This window comes from Mizuhopecten yessoensis, unplaced genomic scaffold (assembly GCF_002113885.1).
Source record: "Mizuhopecten yessoensis strain PY_sf001 unplaced genomic scaffold, ASM211388v2 scaffold4711, whole genome shotgun sequence".
Lineage (NCBI taxonomy): Eukaryota > Metazoa > Mollusca > Bivalvia > Pectinida > Pectinidae > Mizuhopecten > Mizuhopecten yessoensis.
Genome location: NW_018405683.1, coordinates 53,613 through 73,463, shown reverse-complemented (window position 1 = coordinate 73,463; position 19,851 = coordinate 53,613). Strand labels below are relative to the sequence as shown.

The following is a 19,851-nucleotide window of genomic DNA, read 5'->3' as shown; positions in this document are numbered from 1 at the left end:
TAGTAACAGGTGATACTGTGATACTGGAGTACAGGAGGACATTATCACAGGTAAGTAACAGGTGATACCGTGGTACTGGAGCACAGGAAGATATTATCACAGGTAAGTAACAGGTGATACTGTGGTACTGTAGTACAGGAGGACATTATCACAGGTAGGTAACAGGTGATACCGTGGTACTGGAGCACAGGAAGATATTATCACAGGTAAGTAACAGGTGATATCATGGTACTGGAGTACAGGAGGATATTATCACAGGTAAGTAACAGGTGATACTATGATACTGTAATACAGGAAGATATTATCACAGGTAAGTAACAGGTGATACCATGGTACTGGAGTACGGGAAGACATTATCACAGGTAAGTAATAGGTGATAATGTGATACTGGAGTACAGGATGACATTATCACAGGTAAGTAACAGGTGATACCATGGTACTGGAGTACCGGAAGATATTATCACAGGTAAGTAACAGTATCACCTGTTACTTACCTGTACTTACCTGTGATAATGTTCTCCTGTACTACAGTACCACGGTATCACCTGTTACTTACCTGTGATAATGTTCTCCTGTACTACAGTACCACGGTATCACCTGTTACTTACCTGTGATACTGGAGTACAGGAAGATATTATAACAGGTAAGTAACAGGTGATACTGTGATACTGTAGTACAGGAAGATATTATAACAGGTAAGAAACAGGTGATGCTGTGATACTGGAGTACAGGAAGATATTAACACAGGTAAGTAACAGGGGATACTGTGATACTGTAGTACAGGACGATATTATCACAGGAAAGTAACAGGTGATACTGTGATACTGGAGTACAGGAGGACATTATCACAGGTAAGTAACAGGTGATACTGTGATACTGTAGTACAGATAGATATTATCACAGGTAAGTAACAGGTGATACCATGGTACGGGAGAACAGGAGGACATTATCATAGGTAAGTAACAGGTGATACTGTGATACTGGATTACAGGAAGATATTATCACAGGTAAGTAACAGGTGATACCATGGTATGGGAGTACAGGAGGACATTATCACAGGTAAGTAACAGGTGATACCATTGTACTGGAGTATAGGAAGACATTATCACAGGTAAGTAACAGGTGATACCATGGTACTGGAGTACAGGATGACATTATCACAGGTAAGTAACAGGTGATACTGTAGTACAGGAGGATATTATCACAGGTAAGTAACAGGTGATACTATGGGACTGGAGTACAGGAAGACATTATCAAAGGTAAGGAACAGGTGATACCGTGGTACTGTAGTACAGGAGGACATTATCACAGGGAAGTAACAGGTGATACCATGGTACTGGAGTACAGTAAGACATTATCACAGGTAAGTAACAGGTGATACTATGGGACTGGAGTACAGGAAGACATTATCAAAGGTAAGGAACAGGTGATACCGTGGTACTGTAGTACAGGAGAACATTATCAAAGGTAAGTAACAGGTGATACCGTGGTACTGTAGTACAGGAGGACATTATCACAGGGAAGTAACAGGTGATACCATGGTACTGGAGTACAGTAAGACATTATCACAGGTAAGTAACAGGTGATACCGTTGTACTGGAGTATAGGAAGACATTATCACAGGTAAGTAACAGGTGACACCATGGTACTGGAGTACAGGATGACATTATCACAGGTAAGTAACAGGTGATACTGTAGTACTGTAGTACAGGAAGATATTATCACAGGTAAGTATCAGGGGATACCGTGGTACTGTAGTACAGGAAGATATTATCACAGGTAAGTAACAGGTGATACTCTGGTACTGGAGTACAGGAAGATATTATCACAGGTAAGTAACAGGTGATACTCTGGTACTGGAGTACAGGAAGATATTATCACAGGTAAGTAACAGGGGATACCGTGGTACTGTAGTACAGGAAGATATTATCACAGGTAATTAACAGGTGATACTGTAGTACAGGAGGATATTATCACAGGTAAGTAACAGGTGATACCATGGTATGGGAGTACAGGAGGACATTATCACAGGTAAGGAACAGGTGATACCATGGTACTGGAGTACAGGAAGACATTATCACAGGTAAGTAACAGGCGATACTGTGGTACTGTAGTACAGGAAGATATTACCACAGGTAAGTAACAGGTGATACTGTAGTACAGGAGGATATTATCACAGGTAAGTAACAGGTGATACTATGGTACTGGAGTACAGGAAGACATTATCAAAGGTAAGTAACAGGTGATACCGTGGTACTGTAGTACAGGAGAACATTATCACAGGTAAGTAACAGGTGATACCGTGGTACTGTAGTACAGGAAGACATTATCACAGGTAAGCAACAGGTGATGCCAGGATTTTGTATTTTCATCAAAATAGATAAATAGTATCTTTCACTCCTGTGTAATGTACACAGAGAAATCTAAATCAATGGGGGACATTTCTGAATGCAGCATGAGCTTTTGCTTAAGTGCTAAATTGCAAAATCTGATACCGAGAGTTGAGCATTTTCTGTTAGTATCATACAATTTTTTCCTACAGTATTAATATGTTGTAATGGTGAACTGAATGCTTAGGTGCCATAATCAAGAGCACATGAAATTTGTGACAAAATTGATGATGACACACTAGTTACACTGCATACTTATTAAGTGATGATGCGATGGTGATGTTTCAGTATTATAATAGCACAACTGTGTAATCTGTCTTTCCCTAGGTAGGTAAGGACTAATAGAATTTCACATGGGTTTAGTCTGTGGACAGGGTTCGCCCAGTGCTGGACAGAGATTTCCCAGTCCAAGGAGCATACCCCTGTTTGATTCTTTTTTCTCCCTTGCTGGAAAGAAACATGCGAATGTGGATACTCTTATCGTGTTCACATGCTTGCATTATATGACTGGTGCACATGAATTGTGTTATGTTAGTTTCATAGGGGTGATGCACACTGAACATATAATCAGAAATCCATTTAAAGCACAAATGTTAACAATATTTTAATTTGATATCCAATAAGATGTAGTAGTGATGCAATCAAAACAGTAGCAAGACTACTAAATCAAAGGTCAGAGTTCAAGTATGTCTAAGTGTGTCATGACATCATAGCACGCGTAGGCTGTCTCTATCAAGTGAAAGACAGGTTTATCTTTTCACGGGTCACTTCCTGTTGTTCTCAGGCAAGTATGGGAGAAATGTTTATCTTTTCCTTAATGAAAAGAGGAATGCACCTGTGAAATGTAGGAGAATTGTGAAATCTATTACCTGTAACAGAATGTAGTGTTAAATTATACTTCCCCTTACATTATAGCAGCATGTGAAATATTTTCTGAACTTTTTTTTTTTTTTTGAAGTAGTTTGGAATAATATAATTATTGTAATTTTATTTTGAATTTGTGCAGACTCATTGTTCACTGTTATTAATGGGAGAAATGTATATCTTTTCCCTAGTGAAATAAGGAATGTACTTATGTAATGTGTGAGAATTGTGAAATTTATTACCTGTAACAGATTGTAGTGCTAAATTGTATTTCGACTTCCATTTTAGGAACATGTGAAATATTTTCTGAACTTATATTTTGTTTTGAAGAAGTTTGAAATAACTATAATAGTAACTTTATTTTTAATTTTGTGCAGACTCGGTGTTCACAAGTTCACAGACACAGAGCGGGGCCCAGATACTGAGTACATGTAGAGGGTGGCGGACCCTCGAGCAGGTCAAGGACGAAAACGATGAGAAGGCTTCATTTGTCAAACTGAAGTATGACTGTTGGTGATATTAGTTAATCTCTTGTTAAACCAAAGTCTCCAAGGATTTGATCCACTATTTCTAAGGACTTTAAACCAAAGTCTCCAAGGATTTGATCCACTATTTCTAAGGACTTTAAACCAAAGTCTCTAAGGATTTGATCCACTATTTCTAGGGACTTTAAACCAAAGTCTCTAAGGATTTGATCCACTATTTCTAGGGACTTTTAACCAAATTCTCTCTGGACTTAAACAAATTTTCTTGGGACTTAAGACAAAGTCCCACAGGACTCAATTCTCTCCAGATTTGAAATATAGTCTCTCAGGACCTAACCCAAAGTACCTTCTTAATTACAGTTTAATTACACTTCATAGGGATGTGTACAGTTTCCCGGACATCACTCTAAGATCAAGGTCACAAACTAGGCCAAAGTTTTGAAACTCCATATCCACGACAATTAAATACCATAACTCACTCTAAAGTTTGGAGAACAAACTTAGACCATTGCTCAGAGATCAGAGCTTTTCAATATTTTTAATAAAACTGCATAGACATGAAAATAGATGTGTACTACAATGTCACATATTATAGTCTCTAAACCATCAATCTAATGTCAAAATCAAAAAAAATTGAAGTGAAGAAGTCAAAGATAAAAATTGTTTCTCTTCAACATATTTTCGTTATTACTGAAGTTGTTAAAAGGCCACAAAGAAAAAAATGTTTCTGGTTACCCTACTTAACTTATTTGTTTTGCCCACCCTAAACTGTTTTGACACTTTTCAAGGAGGCACTGCATGTAAGATCACTCTCCTATGTAAACCTAATGGGAAAAAAATGAAATTTAAAATAAAATGTATTACCTACCAACCTAATCTGATGTTTTCAGGCATGTAACGGGAAACAAACACGTTTTTTGTTTGGCCTATGAAACTTTATATAGATATGTAGAATTATAAGGCTGAGAACAATGTGGTATAAACATTTTACTAGTTGTACTATATGAAGCTGTAAATTACTACCGATATTTGCTTGTATTCAGGTCTTTACATGATGACCATTTACGTGACCTGGTCAGTCAGATGTCGTGTGATGAAGGCTTGTCCAAATCCTGGATGGACATTGTCCTTGGAACTGCTCAGAGGGTCAGCCGATATGTCCACCCAGATGTGAAGCATGCAGGGGACCACATGGACATCAGGAAGTACATCAAGTTCAAAAAGGTGCCGTTCAAATTGATATCTAGTGATTGCATTTGTGAGGATGTAATGGTTACATTTTTAGCATCATCTGATGGTGGGCTATTCAAATCACCCTGCGTCTGTGGTCCGTCGTCCGTCCGTGGTCCGTCCTTAAACAATTCTTGTTATTGCTATTTCTCAAGAAGTACCAGTGGGATCTTTCTCAAATTTTATATGTATGCTCCCCTTGGTCCTTAGCTGTGCAAGCCAATTTTGAGACTGATCGGATAAACAACATGGCCGACAGGCAGCCATCTTGGATTTTGATATTGAAAGTTTGTTATCACTATTTCTCGGGAAGTATCAGAGGGATCTTTCTCAAATTTTGTATGTAAGTTCCCCTTGGTCTATAGCTGTGCAGGGCATTTTTTGAGACTAATCGGATAAACAACATGGTCGACAGACAGCCATCTTGGATTTTGATATTGAAAGTTTGTTATCACTATTTCGCAGGAAGTATCAGAGGGATCTTTATCAAATTTTATATGTAGGTTCCCCTTGATCCCTTGTTGTGCATGTTATATTTTGAGACTGATCCTAAAAACAAATTGGAATAAAAGAAGAACTAAACAGATCTTTCTCATATTGCAATGATCGATTCTATTTCTTTCACATTAAGTACTGTACTAGTAAATATGTGAAATGACAAACTCACTTTGAAGGTTGGCTTTCATACACATCAGTATTAAGTTTAGATCAAAAGTTACCTCAAGGTGCATTTACTGTTAACATGACTCGATCAAACAGATTAGAGGAAAGAAGGGAAAAGATCGAACTGACAAAGAACTAATGAAGATGGTACAAAGGTGGGCGCCAAGATCCCTCTGGGATCTCTTGTTTATTTAGAAAAGGGGAAAAAAGATGAAATTATACCATTTTTGACACAATATTCAACCTGGTTGCTTCATAGCAATTTAAGAAAATAAAAATGAGGACAGATTCTTCCAAAATCTTTGAAAAATAGCATAATAGATACCTTTTCCATTTAGTAAGTAATGTATGGTGTACGGGTGGGATGCTCATACCAGAAAAGGTATAGAAGTTCTTACAGGGCTGAGGTGCTTATTACAACAGTTTTATGATCAACAATTAAAACTTTTAAAAAGTAAATTGTTTTATTATTAATATTTCACAAATCAGGTACAATTATTGAAATATTAAAAAAAAACTGGTGCTTGAGTTTACATACACAAATAGTACTAACAGTTCTATACTATAAATATGCTTTAAACTGCCGGAACATTTGTAATTTTATTGAACAAATTCAGCCCTCTGAATGCATTTATTACTTACGCTTGCCCTGCATTCCCACTCTACAAACAAAGAGAGTAAATTTCCAGTGTTCTGTATGTGTATGTATAAATTCTACATAACTGTAATGACCAAATCGTTATAATGCATTGAAATTATAAACCAACATTATTGTATAAACCATATCAATTGAATGCAGAATTGTTTTCCTTCCGCAGATTCCGGGTGGGAACAAAGAGCAGACCTGTGTAATACATGGACTTGTGTTTACAAAGAACGTGGCTCACAAAAAGATGGCGCATCAGCTTACCAATCCCACCATCCTCCTGCTGAAGGGCTCCATTGAATACCAGAGGGTGGAGAGTAAATTTTCCTCCCTCGAGCCACAGATTCTTCAGGTGTGTTGCTTGCATGGAGTTCATGTTAATTGTAGAATCAGCTAGATAAACATGATCTGGAAGGATTTAGATTTGACAAGTGAGGCACAGTCGGACTGATATTTGTATGAGGTGATTTGTTCTTAAAAGCATTTAAAATAATGAATAACTACTTGTAATAATTTGATAATACAAGAACATTTACCAGGTACTTAATAAAATTTGCTTCACTTCTTGATAGCCAATCTTGCACAATTATGACTGTAAAAGTCATCTTTTTACTATTCTTGTATTTGCAGATCTTAATTTGTTTTGACACTTTCCTTGCACGATTTACCAGCCACTCCTTTTTGACAGAAAACTATAGCTAAGAAATCCACTCTCTATTATTTCATTTTTGATTATTTTACTATTTTTGATCAGACACATTAGTACAGTAAAAGCTATCTCCTTTTAACTTGCAATTTGGTAAAAATGTTATATATATATATTTTTTTATCTAAGATGATAAAATACAAATAATTTAAAACTATACATTTGTATATGTCTTGCAGTACATATAAAACAAAGATATTCTCTGGAGAGACCCCTACGTGCCTTAGGGAGCAGTTGAATAGATTTACTCCCCTGGACAAATTTAATAACGTTTGACATCTCGGATCTGAGTAACATGTGACCTGTAAAACAAGTATTTCCCTGACCTTGATTGGATGGTTATTTTAGTTTCTCTGCTATGTTTGTTTTGTCCATTGACAGGAAGAGGAATTCCTGAGGAAGAATGTGTCCAAGATATCGTCCATGAAGCCCAAACCGGACATCGTTGTGGTGGAGAAGTCGGTGTCCCGCCTCGCTCAGAACTTCCTTCTGGCCACGGGGATCACTCTGTTGTACAATGTTAAGCTGGTACGTGTGTACAGGGTATTATTTCTAGTGCTTCATTCTTTCTTCTAATTCTTTTTCATACTTTTTCATGCTTTCTGTCTATGTATCTCATGCATATCTCTCGAATTTTGTCATACTTATTTCACATAGATATGTATGTATCCTCCATCTTCTGTAAAATGACCAGGTTTTTATGGAGTAACCAGATTGAGCTAACTTTTACCATGTAAGGGAAATTTCCGAATTTTTGTCTTAGCATAGATTGATGGCATGTTAAATGAAGTTTTAAGATTCATTTAAAATGTGGACGGTTGATATTTGTTCTGCTGATTGAAATGTTTAACGCAGTACAGTAAGATTTGATACAGTAATGAGAGTCCTATTACACCCATTGCTATTGCTGACATATTTGATAAAGCTCAGTTGGGCTTCAAATTTAATTTTAACAATTGCAATGCCTGTAATTGCGATACATATTATGGAACCCTAAACACCATTTGTTAAAACGTTTATTACTTATGTCTATATTTGAATGCAGTAATTAAACCATATTGATTATTTCACTCCCATAACATCAGTTCATTAAGTTCTTCGAACAGCCAAGTCAGTTTATAATATTAATACATTTGGATTGGTGACATCACAATAATGGTCACCTGACCAAATGGTGTTAGAGTCTGACAACACGTATCATATTGGTAAGATGCAAAGAAATGTAAAAGTTTGTTTTACAAAGAGTACTCACTTAGGTTTACACTGCATTGTTAATTATAACATTATTTTGTTCAGCTGTATTGAAAGTTTTACTTGAACATGTATTTGAGCTGACAATATATTAAATAACTCATTTCTGGATGTTATAATGAATATTTCTGCAGTGGTTCCATGAATTTATTTTATACTTACATAAATTAGGATGTAGTGCCAACAAGATGGTTCATCACTGGTCTTGACAGTTTTGTTACCCTGCAGATATAGAGCAGTACTGGTATGTGACTGCATGGTTTAACCCTTTCACCCCTATGCAACTTTAGTAGACTCTCCCATGCATCTTTCTGGATGAGTCCATTATGGTCTACAGTGGTGAAAGGGTTAACCTTACAATGGATTGTGTTGACTATTTAACAGGCTGTAATGGAGAGACTGGAGAGATTTACCCAGGCAACCATCATCAGCTCTATCGACGGAATCGTCAGTGGTCCGATCAACCTGGGCTTCTGCCATAACTTCAAAGCCTGTAACTTCAACTTACCCTCAGGTAATAAGGAGGCCCTAACTACCTGGGGTTCTGTTAGTGCTGTTCCTACCTCTAAATGCAATGGGTTATGCTCTCTTGTGGTCTCTGAAACCCTCGAATATACAATGGCGAAATTGAAGATTCTATATGCACCATTTTGCGGACAAGTAGACTAGTTTGATCCTTTGATATACATTAAAACAATCCCATGGCAGCATAATGGTAAAATTGACCAGCTTTGAAGGCAGGTGTCGCTTCCCTAAATAACATACTTGCCAACTCTCCCTATTCAGGAGGGAGAGTCCCGATTTTGAACCATAAATTTAATATTTCCAACTAGTGAATTACAATATATTGCAATATGAAGTTGTTAGCAATACCCAGCATTCAGTGTACACCCTCTTGCCTCAGGTAACTTTTGTGTATGTTTTAGAGACCCTTTATACCTGTACGTAGGGCTTTTCTCCCACCACAGAAGCTCCAGAGTTCATTAAGAGAAAATGTCACACTGATATACAGTCCATTGTAAGTAATGTTTAGGTTTTTGGATTGTCGGGTGGTGCAGTAGATCATGTACTCACCTTTTGACCAAGGCGGCCGGGGTTCGATTCCCTGGGCAAATGTGGGAAGGTATGGGGTTTCCTGCCCGACCACATGGGTTTTCTCCAGGTACTGAAGTTTCCTCCTACATTAAGACCCATGCACTAACATCCAAGCCAACAAGATTGATTGATATAAGTTGAATAACTCTTGTTTCATAATTGTTGTAAAATAGATAAAGTTTAATGTGCAGTAAAATGTGTTTATAAATGAATTAAGGTATACAGGACCCAAATCTGCCTCATCAAGTAATTTTATTTATGAATTGTTACTAATATTAATGCAAGTTTGTCATCTTTCTTGCGTTATAGCTGTGGTAGATATTACAAAAACTTCATATAGCTATTTCAGATATGAATACATGAATATCATGTATATTGGGAATGCCGGAATGGAGAGAAAATTATCAGGTATTTAAAACTGTTATAATGAGCCCCTCCCCCCAGAAACAAATTTAAAAAAACTTGATAATGGTAAGGATCACAAAAAAGTGCCTTATGATTTTCAAGTATTTATTTCAGTAATATAATCTGATGCATCGTATTTGTGTTTTGGTTGTAGGTGAAAACAAGACAATGCTCTGTTTTGACGGATGTGCAACTCATCTTGGCTGTACGATTTCCCTGAGAGGTGGATCTAGTAGTGAGTTAAAGCGGGTAGGTAACGTAAAGACACAAGTTAGGATAGTTACACAGAATAAGAGGGAAACACCCCAGCAGTTCAAATTTGTATGCAATGGGTTCATATGTAAATGCGATTTTATTATTATTTCCTTCTGTCTTTCCCAAACATTAACTTTATTTCTTATCTTTGCCCTGTCACATTTCACATGAAACTGTTTACCTTTCGTCTAATAGTATTGGGATACCATTAAACAGGGTGACTTTAATAATATAATAATTTGAGGTTCTTATATACCGCTTTATCACAACCCCTAGTTAGTAAGTCATCTCAAAGTGGTTCACAAATTATTATCCGTGATTATAGCGCCTTTGCAACCAGCCAATATCTTTCTCAACTCCCTGGGGAGCATACAGCCGGTGCTGCCATTTCGGTGCTCACAGCTAGAATTCAACCATTCTAGCACTGCCCAACCACATACTCATTTACAGCTGAGTAGACTGGAACAAGCGTAGTAAATTATCTTGCTCAAAGATACAACAAAGTGCTGTGGCGTGACTCGAACCCTCAACCGTTTGATCATGAGCCTGGCATCGATCCTACCACTAGACTACCGTGCCTCCTTAGGCTAGTAGGGCACGTTGTATTGTGATAGCAGTACTCAAGAATACATGTACCTATACTTTGTCTTTCATCTGTTTTTCTTTTCTTTGCTTCTCAGAATTGGTTAGTTACATTCTCTCATTCATTCAAGCATACAACAGTCACTTCATTTGAAGTATATTGCTTATATCCATTAAAGAATTTGATATCAACTTTAACCCAATAATTGATGGATGGTTGGGAAATTTAGAGTGTCATATTATTCTTAATAAATCAACTATTGTTTCCGACCTGATTCCCAAAAATAATTAGGTAAAAACAAAAAATATATGAATGGAACTTCAATAACTAGACTCCGTATTTTTATTTTCGTTTTACATGTTAAGAATAGCTAGTTGTCATCAGAACAACGGTATACATATTTTTAGGGCTAAGGCAAAGGTGTCAGCCATGACAAATAGTAATTATCCATTATGTCATGTAACAGAAACAATAGAGATATGTATAGTTACCCGATAGAATGGACGGAGTAATAATTATTAGAAATGGCAGGTACTTTGTAAAAAATGTAATACATTATGAAACTGTGGTTAACTAATTTAAGTGTTCCTTGTTTTTGGTAAGTGATGTATATGCTAATTGTATTGATTGTATAAATTGTATATCTAAGTACTGTAAAGCCCTTTAGGTTAGAGTGGCTTATTCTAGCGAGATAGGGCGCTATTTCAAATGTTGTATTTTATCATTATTATTAAGTGATGTATATTTCGTAGGTTCCGGTTCATTTGAGTAAAAAGAGTAAGGATTGATCACTGCTTAAATATGGAAACCAATTTTATTTTCAGATCAAAAAGATCATGCGACACATTATCTATGCAGCGTACAATTCGCAACTAGAAATCTCTCTGCTAATGGATGAGTTTGCCATGCCGCCTGGACAGCTGGACGATTCAATCCATGTGATTGACAGTGCAGACTCCACCCCTTCTGCTGGGGTGGACATGGTGGACAGCATCAACAACAGTGATGCCATTCAAGAGTGGGTGGAGTCAACTGTAGCAGAGGGAGGAGCTAATGAAAGTGGGGGTGTGGCCAGTGAAGAAGTTGGTGTGGCCAATGAAAATGAGGGAGGGGCTACAAATGTGGGAGATGTTAATTGCAGTGTTGATGGAAATATTAATTCCAGTATGACCAGTGTTGATGACAAAAGTGATAAGCAAGGGGATAGCTACCCTGAGATTGTGACTTTGGAAAGTGAAAAAGGTAACATGGACACAGAGGAGGTGTGCAAATGTTCTGAGAATGTTAAACTAAATGATAAGGACATGTCCAATGTGCTGGAGAGTGAAAAAGACACTGCCATGGAAAATGACTTGAAAACATTAGTAGAGGAAGGAAAAATCAAATTTACTTTAGGAGAAACAAATGATGACAGTGAACAAGATCAAGATAAAAACGAAAGTTTAGATCTGAAAATGGATTTGTTGAACTGTGATAACATTGGTCGAAAAACGTCTTCATCAGAGATTATAACTGACCAATCAGACCCTCTCCACAATTTCGAAAAAAATCAAGATGATACAATTTTTCAAAGTTCCATTACACTTCAAGAGAAATCTCAAAAGCGTTATCAAAAGTTCAGGAAACTTCTAAATGAGGTTTTACTCAGTACGTCTCCGTTTGTGAAGTATGATGTGCCGTTTTTAGAATCAGAATCAGGGAGTGACTGCTGTTCACGGAAATATTTTGCACATATAGATGAGCTGTACTGGTCGTGTCGATTTGACCCCACTGGGTATGAAATGAGGAGGTCCCAGAAATACCATGAAGGAGAACAGCCCCCGAAGCCTCCCATGTCCTGGTCCGATGTGGAGGTGGTCGAGTCTCATCCCTTCATATTGTCAGAACTGACCTCCATGGACAAGGGCCAAATTGAGGTAGGTACTTTTTTTCAATTTTCATTTCTAAGTTCACAATGCACTTTGAAATTTTGAATTTCGCAAGGTAGAACAGCCCATGGAAAAGTTTGATACAATTTCCATAATTTATTCAATTCACATTTTATATTAGTCTTACCTAAAATGGTGAATAACATTGAATCATAGTGATTATTTTGCTTATTTGCTTGCTGGTGCGGAGGGGAATATCACCAACAGGTATTTTTCATATCACTACGCCAGTGTTATGGTCTCATAACACAGAACTGGCCTTGGTAGTGTTATATAGTGGCAATGCAGAGCAAATATAGGTTCATATAGCACAGCCAGTAAATGTTTATTTGTGAAGTTTCTATGACTAGTATGATATGTACATTCACCTTCATCAAACTAAGTATTTTGTTTGTCTGATGGTCTTGACATGTACAGAGTGCAAATTAATGTGCAATACATTGAAATGTCATAATCATTGATTAATAGGTAGCATTACATAAACAAATCAACGTTTGATACATAAATCACACATATATGTGTTATGTAGGTCACAAGTTCAACCAAAAGATTTGATGTCATTTAAAGATGCATTTTTTTGTTACAGAGCATGTTGGCTGACTTCCGAGCACGAGGGGGAAGAATTATCCTCAAGCCTCCTTTTCCCAATCTAGTGGCGGGGCCTAAAGACCTGTTTGACCCGAGCAACAGGAATAGCCCGAGCCAACAAAACAACAAAGGTGTATCATTCTCAGGGAAGAAAGACAGAAGGGTTTGTTGATAAATATTATTACGTTCCTACCAGTGAATTATAAAGTTCTACCATGGGGTGGAAGATGATCCTATTCATGTTTTACTGGTATTAAACATTTCTGTTACAGAGAGACTGTCTGGAGTTCCATCGACATCAGAGACTAGCTGTACTGCTCAGTAGCCACTCAGAGAGATCAGCCAACCATCCCTTCCCCTGTCTACCTCCACAGTAAGTGTAGATCTGTTGATCACACCAACCTAAAGCAGGGAGTGATTTTCAACAGTGACCTTCCAGTGTTTGTTTTTTCTGTCAGATTGACTTTTCCTTTAGCGCCATTTTCATCAAAGTGGATATGGAGGCATGCTATTGGTATTCGTAGTTAACATTATATCACAGTAATGTGATTAAAATTGTTAAAAGAGACAGTAATTTATTCCAATAATTATAGTATTATTGATTGGTTATTTCTGTATCGGCCGAGTTATTGGTCCGAGGCCTGCTATATATATTGGCCAGTACATGTTATTATTCACATGCCTATTTACAAAATTATATACAATCATGTGGCTCATCATACTCTCTGTTTACTATTAACAGCTAACTATCTGTGAAAATGTCCAGAAGTATTGAGATTTATGAAAGTATGAGATATTTATACCAAGATCATGAGATTGTTATCACCAGGAAAAAGTGCTGAGAGATCATGAGACTTACACAATCATGACTATCAGCAAGTGTGTAGGTGACATTTCTCAAGGTCAAAGGTTAAGTTTTGCTACTTTGGTCGTTCAATTGATGTCAGAAAATAGTTATACTGTATTTTTATGTTTGAATGAAATTCAAGATGTAAGTCCCTTTTCTGAACTGTTTCTGTCATAAGTCCATCATCATTCATGACCTGAATGTCAAGGCCAATGTCGTTATTTGTCGTCACATGGATATATGATCTTGTCATGCATTGCTTTGCAGTTCTTTACTGCAGTAGATTCTCATTATAATTCCACCACGTGTTTAGAGAAATTTTGTGGGGTTTGACAATAACTTGCAAAAGATTTCTGAAGAAAATAAGAAAAAGGGACATTGAAATATATTGTTAATAAAGGAGATGGCAAATGAAATAAGATGCAATGTACATTATATCAGGGTTTTACTGTGTAACTATCATTGTTTCTTATACTTGACCAGGATTGTTACCATGGAGTTTTACGGTAACCAGGACATCACTCTGGGTGGATTCCTCGAGAAGTTCTGCTTCAGGTATGTAGCAGGAAAGTTAGTAAGAACAATGCCTACTGCACCAAATAATCAGTATTTTCTAAGGTTTATCAAATGCCTATGAGATCAACCTTTAGTTATAATAATGTTAGTCCACCCTATTCCTTTATCAATGAGTGGAAGGGGCTTATTTGTGAGCTAGCTGGGGCTTCTTATCTGTCAAATATTGTAGATATTACAACCCTAGCATTATACACCCAAGAGTTCTCTTCTTCCACAATAAACGGAACAGCAGGTGTTCAATAAACGGAACAGCAGGTGTTCAATAAATGGAACAGCCAACCGTAGATATCTACCAGCTACATTCAAAGTTATTATCAAGATACCACAATTGTTATGACGTCATGATCATCAGTCAAAGTTTATGATCTCATAGCTCACAGCTGACGTTGATAGGTTTATATGGTGACAGTGCGGAAGACATTTATATACTCGAACCGGGGACATTTTCTCTGCAGTTTAATTAGAGTAAATTTATCATAATAGCAAATAGTTATAAACAAGATAATCAACATTGTAATTCAATGTGAAAGTTTAGGCAAATTTAATAATTGGGCAAAATTGATTTTTACGTTGAAGGGCGAAAATTTCCTGGTATACTGTATAGGTTTAAATGCATTTCAACAAGAAGTGTCAGTAATACTAGAAAATACCATAACTCAGCAGACACCCGTCTATAGATAAAGGAGGACTGTAATATACATGGTTATGGTTTCTGTATCAGAGAGTCTTACTCCCTCCAGCCATACACCTGCCCTTCAGAGGCGTGCGACATCCCAATGTTAGACCATGTACGCAGGATCGTACACAACAATGGCGCCATCTATATATCTCTGAGAAAGTTGAAGAACTGTGTTCCTGGAGGCGATAGTGCCATCATGATGTGGAATTGGTGCAGGAAATGTAGACAGGTAGCTTTATTAAAATCAGTTTAACTTAACTCTGTATTCTCAATAGTTTTGTTTTAACAGTTTCTGCATAATACCTGTTTTGATATCATTTTTAATATCGCCAATCTTGTTTCCCTTATTAAACCAGAAAACTTGAGTGTTGATACAGAAATTTGGTTGTTTGTAACAGAGATTTAGCTGAATATGTTAATTAATTCCGAATCGTAATAGAAAACCAGTGATTTTTGTAGGATTTCTTTAACATTAGTCCTGAACATCAAGTGGGTTCTCAGTATTTGAATTGATAGTTGGCAACATGAACGAAGATGCCTTCTTGTTCATTTAAATTCCTTGAATCAACTTTTCCACTTCTGTCATTTAACCAATCATTGCACACCTGTCTATCATTTAACCAATCATTGCACACCTGTCTATCATTTGACCAATCATTGCAGGCCACTCCTTTGATGCCAATGAGTCAGGACACTTGGAATATTTCCTTTGCCAAATATCTAGAGCTGCATTTCTATGGTAACAGTTTCATGCGAAGAGTGAAATCTGAGAATTGTACACATTCCCTTCACCAAACGTTCAGCCAGTACTTAGGGCACAAGAATATCGTGACAACCTTCAAGTAAGTATTGGTCATATGAACTGTGTTGAATGAATACAATAATTATGTAAGCTTTAAGTCATGGAGGTTTTATAGAAAAATATCATTGAAAGAATTTATTTTCCAGATAGGTGCAATGGTATCTCTAAAAAACCTGATATACTAACAATATCTGCAACTGACTTGATACACTTACGAGAACTGACCTGATATGCATAACCAGAGGTGGATCCAAGGGCGATGTAACCAGCACACATTACACCCCCTGCCCTTGACTTACAAAATGTAATAGTACAGAATGTATATTATTAAGTAACTGCATCTATATCGTGTGATGCCCCCCAAATCTGTACATGTATGTTGTGCGCAATGAAGATTAATATTGATAAATTACTAAAATCATAATCATATATTGATGATTCATTCCACTCGGGCTTTTCCTAAAAATAAAATTAAAAAAAAGAACAGAGCAAAAACTGAATTTAGGAAAGATTTAGATAAAGACCTTAGAAAAGTTCAAGGCCAAGACTGGTTTCTAACTTAATTTCGTGCAACATGACATGTTTCAAACCACATAAATCACACAAAAAAACTGGAAATCTGGAATGGTGACACCCCCATGAATAAATTCTGAATCCACCCCATAAAAGAGTAACTAAAAATGACTGAATGTACTAGAAATAACTAGAACAAACTGGATGGTATTTTTTGTGCATGGTTGTTTTATATTTATAGGTACTATCAGATCACAAAGCTGGAGATAGCTCTACCACACTGTGTTATAAACCTGGAGACAGGTTCCTACCAGCAACACTGCACACGACTCAGGGAGGAGACCAAGCACCTTGTCAACAGGTAACCATGGGAACAAATCAGGTCATATGGGTGGGCACAGTAGACCAAGCACCTTGTCAACAGGTAACAAAGGGAACAAATCAGGTCATAAGGGAGGGCAGGATAAACCAAATCAGGTCATAGGGGTGGGCAGGATAGACCAAGCACCTTGGCAACAGGTAACAAAGGGAACAAATCAAGTCATTGTGGTGGGCAGGATAGACCAAATCAGGCCCCAGGGGTGGGCAGGATAGACCAAGCACCAAGCACCTTGTCAACAAGTAACAAAGGGAACAAATCAGGTCATTGCGGTGCACAGGATAGACCAAGCACCTTGTCAATGGGTAACATACTAGGGAATAATTCAGGTCATACAGGGGGGCAGAGTAGACCAAGCACCTTGTAAACAGGTAACAAAGGGAACAAATCAGGTTATTGGGGTGGGCAGGATAGACCAAGCACCTTGGCAACAGGTAACAAAGGGAACAAATCGGGTCATTGGGGTGGGCAGGATAGACCAAGCCCCTTGTCAACAGGTAGCCATGGGGACAAATCAGGTCATACGGGTGGGCAGAGTAGACCAAGCACCGTGTCAACAGGTAACAAAGGGAACAAATCAAGTCATTGTGGTGGGCAGGATAGACCAAATCAGGTCCCAGGGGTGGGCAGGATAGACCAAGCACCAAGCACCTTGTCAACAAGTAACAAAGGGAACAAATCAGGTCATAGGGAGACCAAATCAGGTCATAGGGGTGGGCAGGATAGACCAAGCACCTTGTAAACAGGTAACCATGGGAACAAATCAGGGCATATGGGTGGGCACAGTAGACCAAGCACCTTGGCAACAGGTAACAAAGGGAACAAATCAAGTCATTGTGGTGGGCAGGATAGACCAAATCAGGTCCCAGGGGTGGGCAGGATAGACCAAGCACCTTGTAAACAGGTAACCATGGGAACAAATCAGGTCATACGGGTGGGCAGAGTAGACCAAGCACCTTGTCAACAGGTGGGCAGGATAGACCAAGCACCTTGTCAACAGGTAGCCATGGGGACAAATCAGGTCATACAGGTGGGCAGAGTAGACCAAGCACCTTGTCAACATGTAACCATGGGAACAAATCAGGTGATACGGGTGGGCAGAGTAGACGAAGCACCTTGTCAACAGGAAACAAAGGGAACAAATCAAGGCATTGGGGTGGGCAGGATAGACCAAGCCTCTTAAGCACCTTGTCAACAGGTAACAAAAGAAACAAATCAGGACATTGGGGTGGGAAGGATAGACCAAATCAGGTCACAGGGGGGGGCAGGATAGACCAAGCACCTTAAGCACGTTGTCACCAGGTACCCATGGGAACAAATCAGGTGATACGGGTGGGCAGAGTAGACGAAGCACCTTGTCAACAGGAAACCATGGGAACAAATCAGGTCATACTGGTGGGCAGAGTAGACCAAGCCCCTTGTCAACAGGTAGCCATGGGGACAAATCAGGTCATACAGGTGGGCAGAGTAGACCAAGCCCCTTGTCAACAGGTAGCCATGGGGACAAATCAGGTCATACGGGTGAGCAGAGTAGACCAAGCACCCTGTCAACATGTAACAAAGGGAACAAATCAGGTCATTGGGGTGGGCAGAGTAGACCAAGCACATTGTCAACAGGTAGCCATGGGGACAAATCAGGTCATACGGGTGGGCAGAGCAGACCAAGCACCTTGTCACCAGGCAACAAAAGAAACAAATCAGGTCATTGGGGTGGGCAGAGTAGACCAAGCACCTTGTCAACAGGTTACAAAGGGAACAAATCAGGTAATTGGGGTGGGCAGGATAGACCAAGCACCTTAAGCACCTTGTCAACAGGTAACCATGGGAACAAATCAGGTGATACGGGTGGGCAGAGTAGACCAAGCACCTTGTCAACAGGTAACAAAAGAAACAAATCAGGTCATTGGGGTGGGCAGGATAGACCAAATCAGGTCATAGGGGTGGGCAGGATAGACCAAGCACCTAGTCAACAGGTTACCATGAGAATTAATCAGGTCATACGGGTGGGCAGGTTAGACCAAGCCCCTTGGCAACAGGTAACCATGGGAACGAATCAGGTCATAGAGGTGGGCAGAATAGACCAAGCCCCTAGGCCGGTCAACAGGTAACCATGGGAACGAATCAGGTCATAGGGGTGGGCAGAACAGACCAAGCCCCTTGTCAACGGTAACCAAGGTCAATTGGGGTGGGCAGATTACATCATTGCTACATAATCAAGAAGCAAACTAGATCAAATATGGAGTCAGAATCCGGTCATAGATGGGGAATGAATACCTGTCTAAGAGGTTATCAGGGGGCATTCCTGGTAAACATGAGACAAAGAGTCGAAAATCTAGTTGTCAGTAACAGGTACAACAGGGAAAGGATGTACTCAGTTTTCGGGTATTAGATACCAACAAGCTTTAGGCCGTAATAGTTATGACCAAGATCACTAGTATCTCATGTATGTAATACTAGTCTGAATCATAATTATGTTTTGCAAATATATGAAAAGCTCGTCGTCACAGAAACCAGAAAATTGTGTGTTCTAGGGGGACAGACATGTACAGTACAGTGCTGGAGTATGTGTTGCGGATCAATTCTGAAAGCCAGAACGAACTGCTGTCTCGAATGGTTGGAGACTACATAACCATGATTCAGGTACAATCAGTCATAACACAGCTAGACAATAAGGGTAGACTAGTGAAATCTCTAGCTGGACTTGTGGTTATAGACTGCAAGCTTGATTGACTAGCCAAAGTTTGATATTGCTTATCTTGTTAGTGGAATGTACACATGTCGCCATGGACTTCTAGTCCTGCTCAGACTACGTTCACATGTCGCCATGGACTTCTAGTCCTGCTAACACTATGTACACATGTCGCCATGGACTTCTAGTCCTGCTCAGACTATGTACACATGTCGCCATGGACTTCTAGTCCTGCTCAGACTATGTACACATGTCGCCATGGACTTCTAGTCCTGCT

The 19,851-nt window shown here is 38.6% G+C and overlaps 1 protein-coding gene across 6 annotated transcripts in view; it reads left to right on the top strand.

The window, feature by feature from the left end:
• LOC110449617 (1-phosphatidylinositol 3-phosphate 5-kinase-like) overlaps window positions 1–19,851 on the top strand; it is a 78,831-nt gene that overhangs the window by 15,022 nt on the left and 43,958 nt on the right. For all 6 annotated transcript variants that reach the window (XM_021496594.1, XM_021496593.1, XM_021496590.1 and 3 more), the window contains exons 13-26: window positions 3,632–3,755; window positions 4,783–4,963; window positions 6,451–6,630; window positions 7,366–7,512; window positions 8,620–8,749; window positions 9,890–9,984; window positions 11,398–12,489; window positions 13,088–13,252; window positions 13,362–13,462; window positions 14,420–14,491; window positions 15,234–15,420; window positions 15,855–16,033; window positions 16,748–16,867; window positions 19,417–19,525. In XM_021496594.1, the coding sequence (XP_021352269.1) occupies window positions 3,632–3,755; window positions 4,783–4,963; window positions 6,451–6,630; window positions 7,366–7,512; window positions 8,620–8,749; window positions 9,890–9,984; window positions 11,398–12,489; window positions 13,088–13,252; window positions 13,362–13,462; window positions 14,420–14,491; window positions 15,234–15,420; window positions 15,855–16,033; window positions 16,748–16,867; window positions 19,417–19,525 (2,882 nt within the window). The remainder of the gene's footprint in view (window positions 1–3,631; window positions 3,756–4,782; window positions 4,964–6,450; window positions 6,631–7,365; window positions 7,513–8,619; window positions 8,750–9,889; window positions 9,985–11,397; window positions 12,490–13,087; window positions 13,253–13,361; window positions 13,463–14,419; window positions 14,492–15,233; window positions 15,421–15,854; window positions 16,034–16,747; window positions 16,868–19,416; window positions 19,526–19,851) is intronic.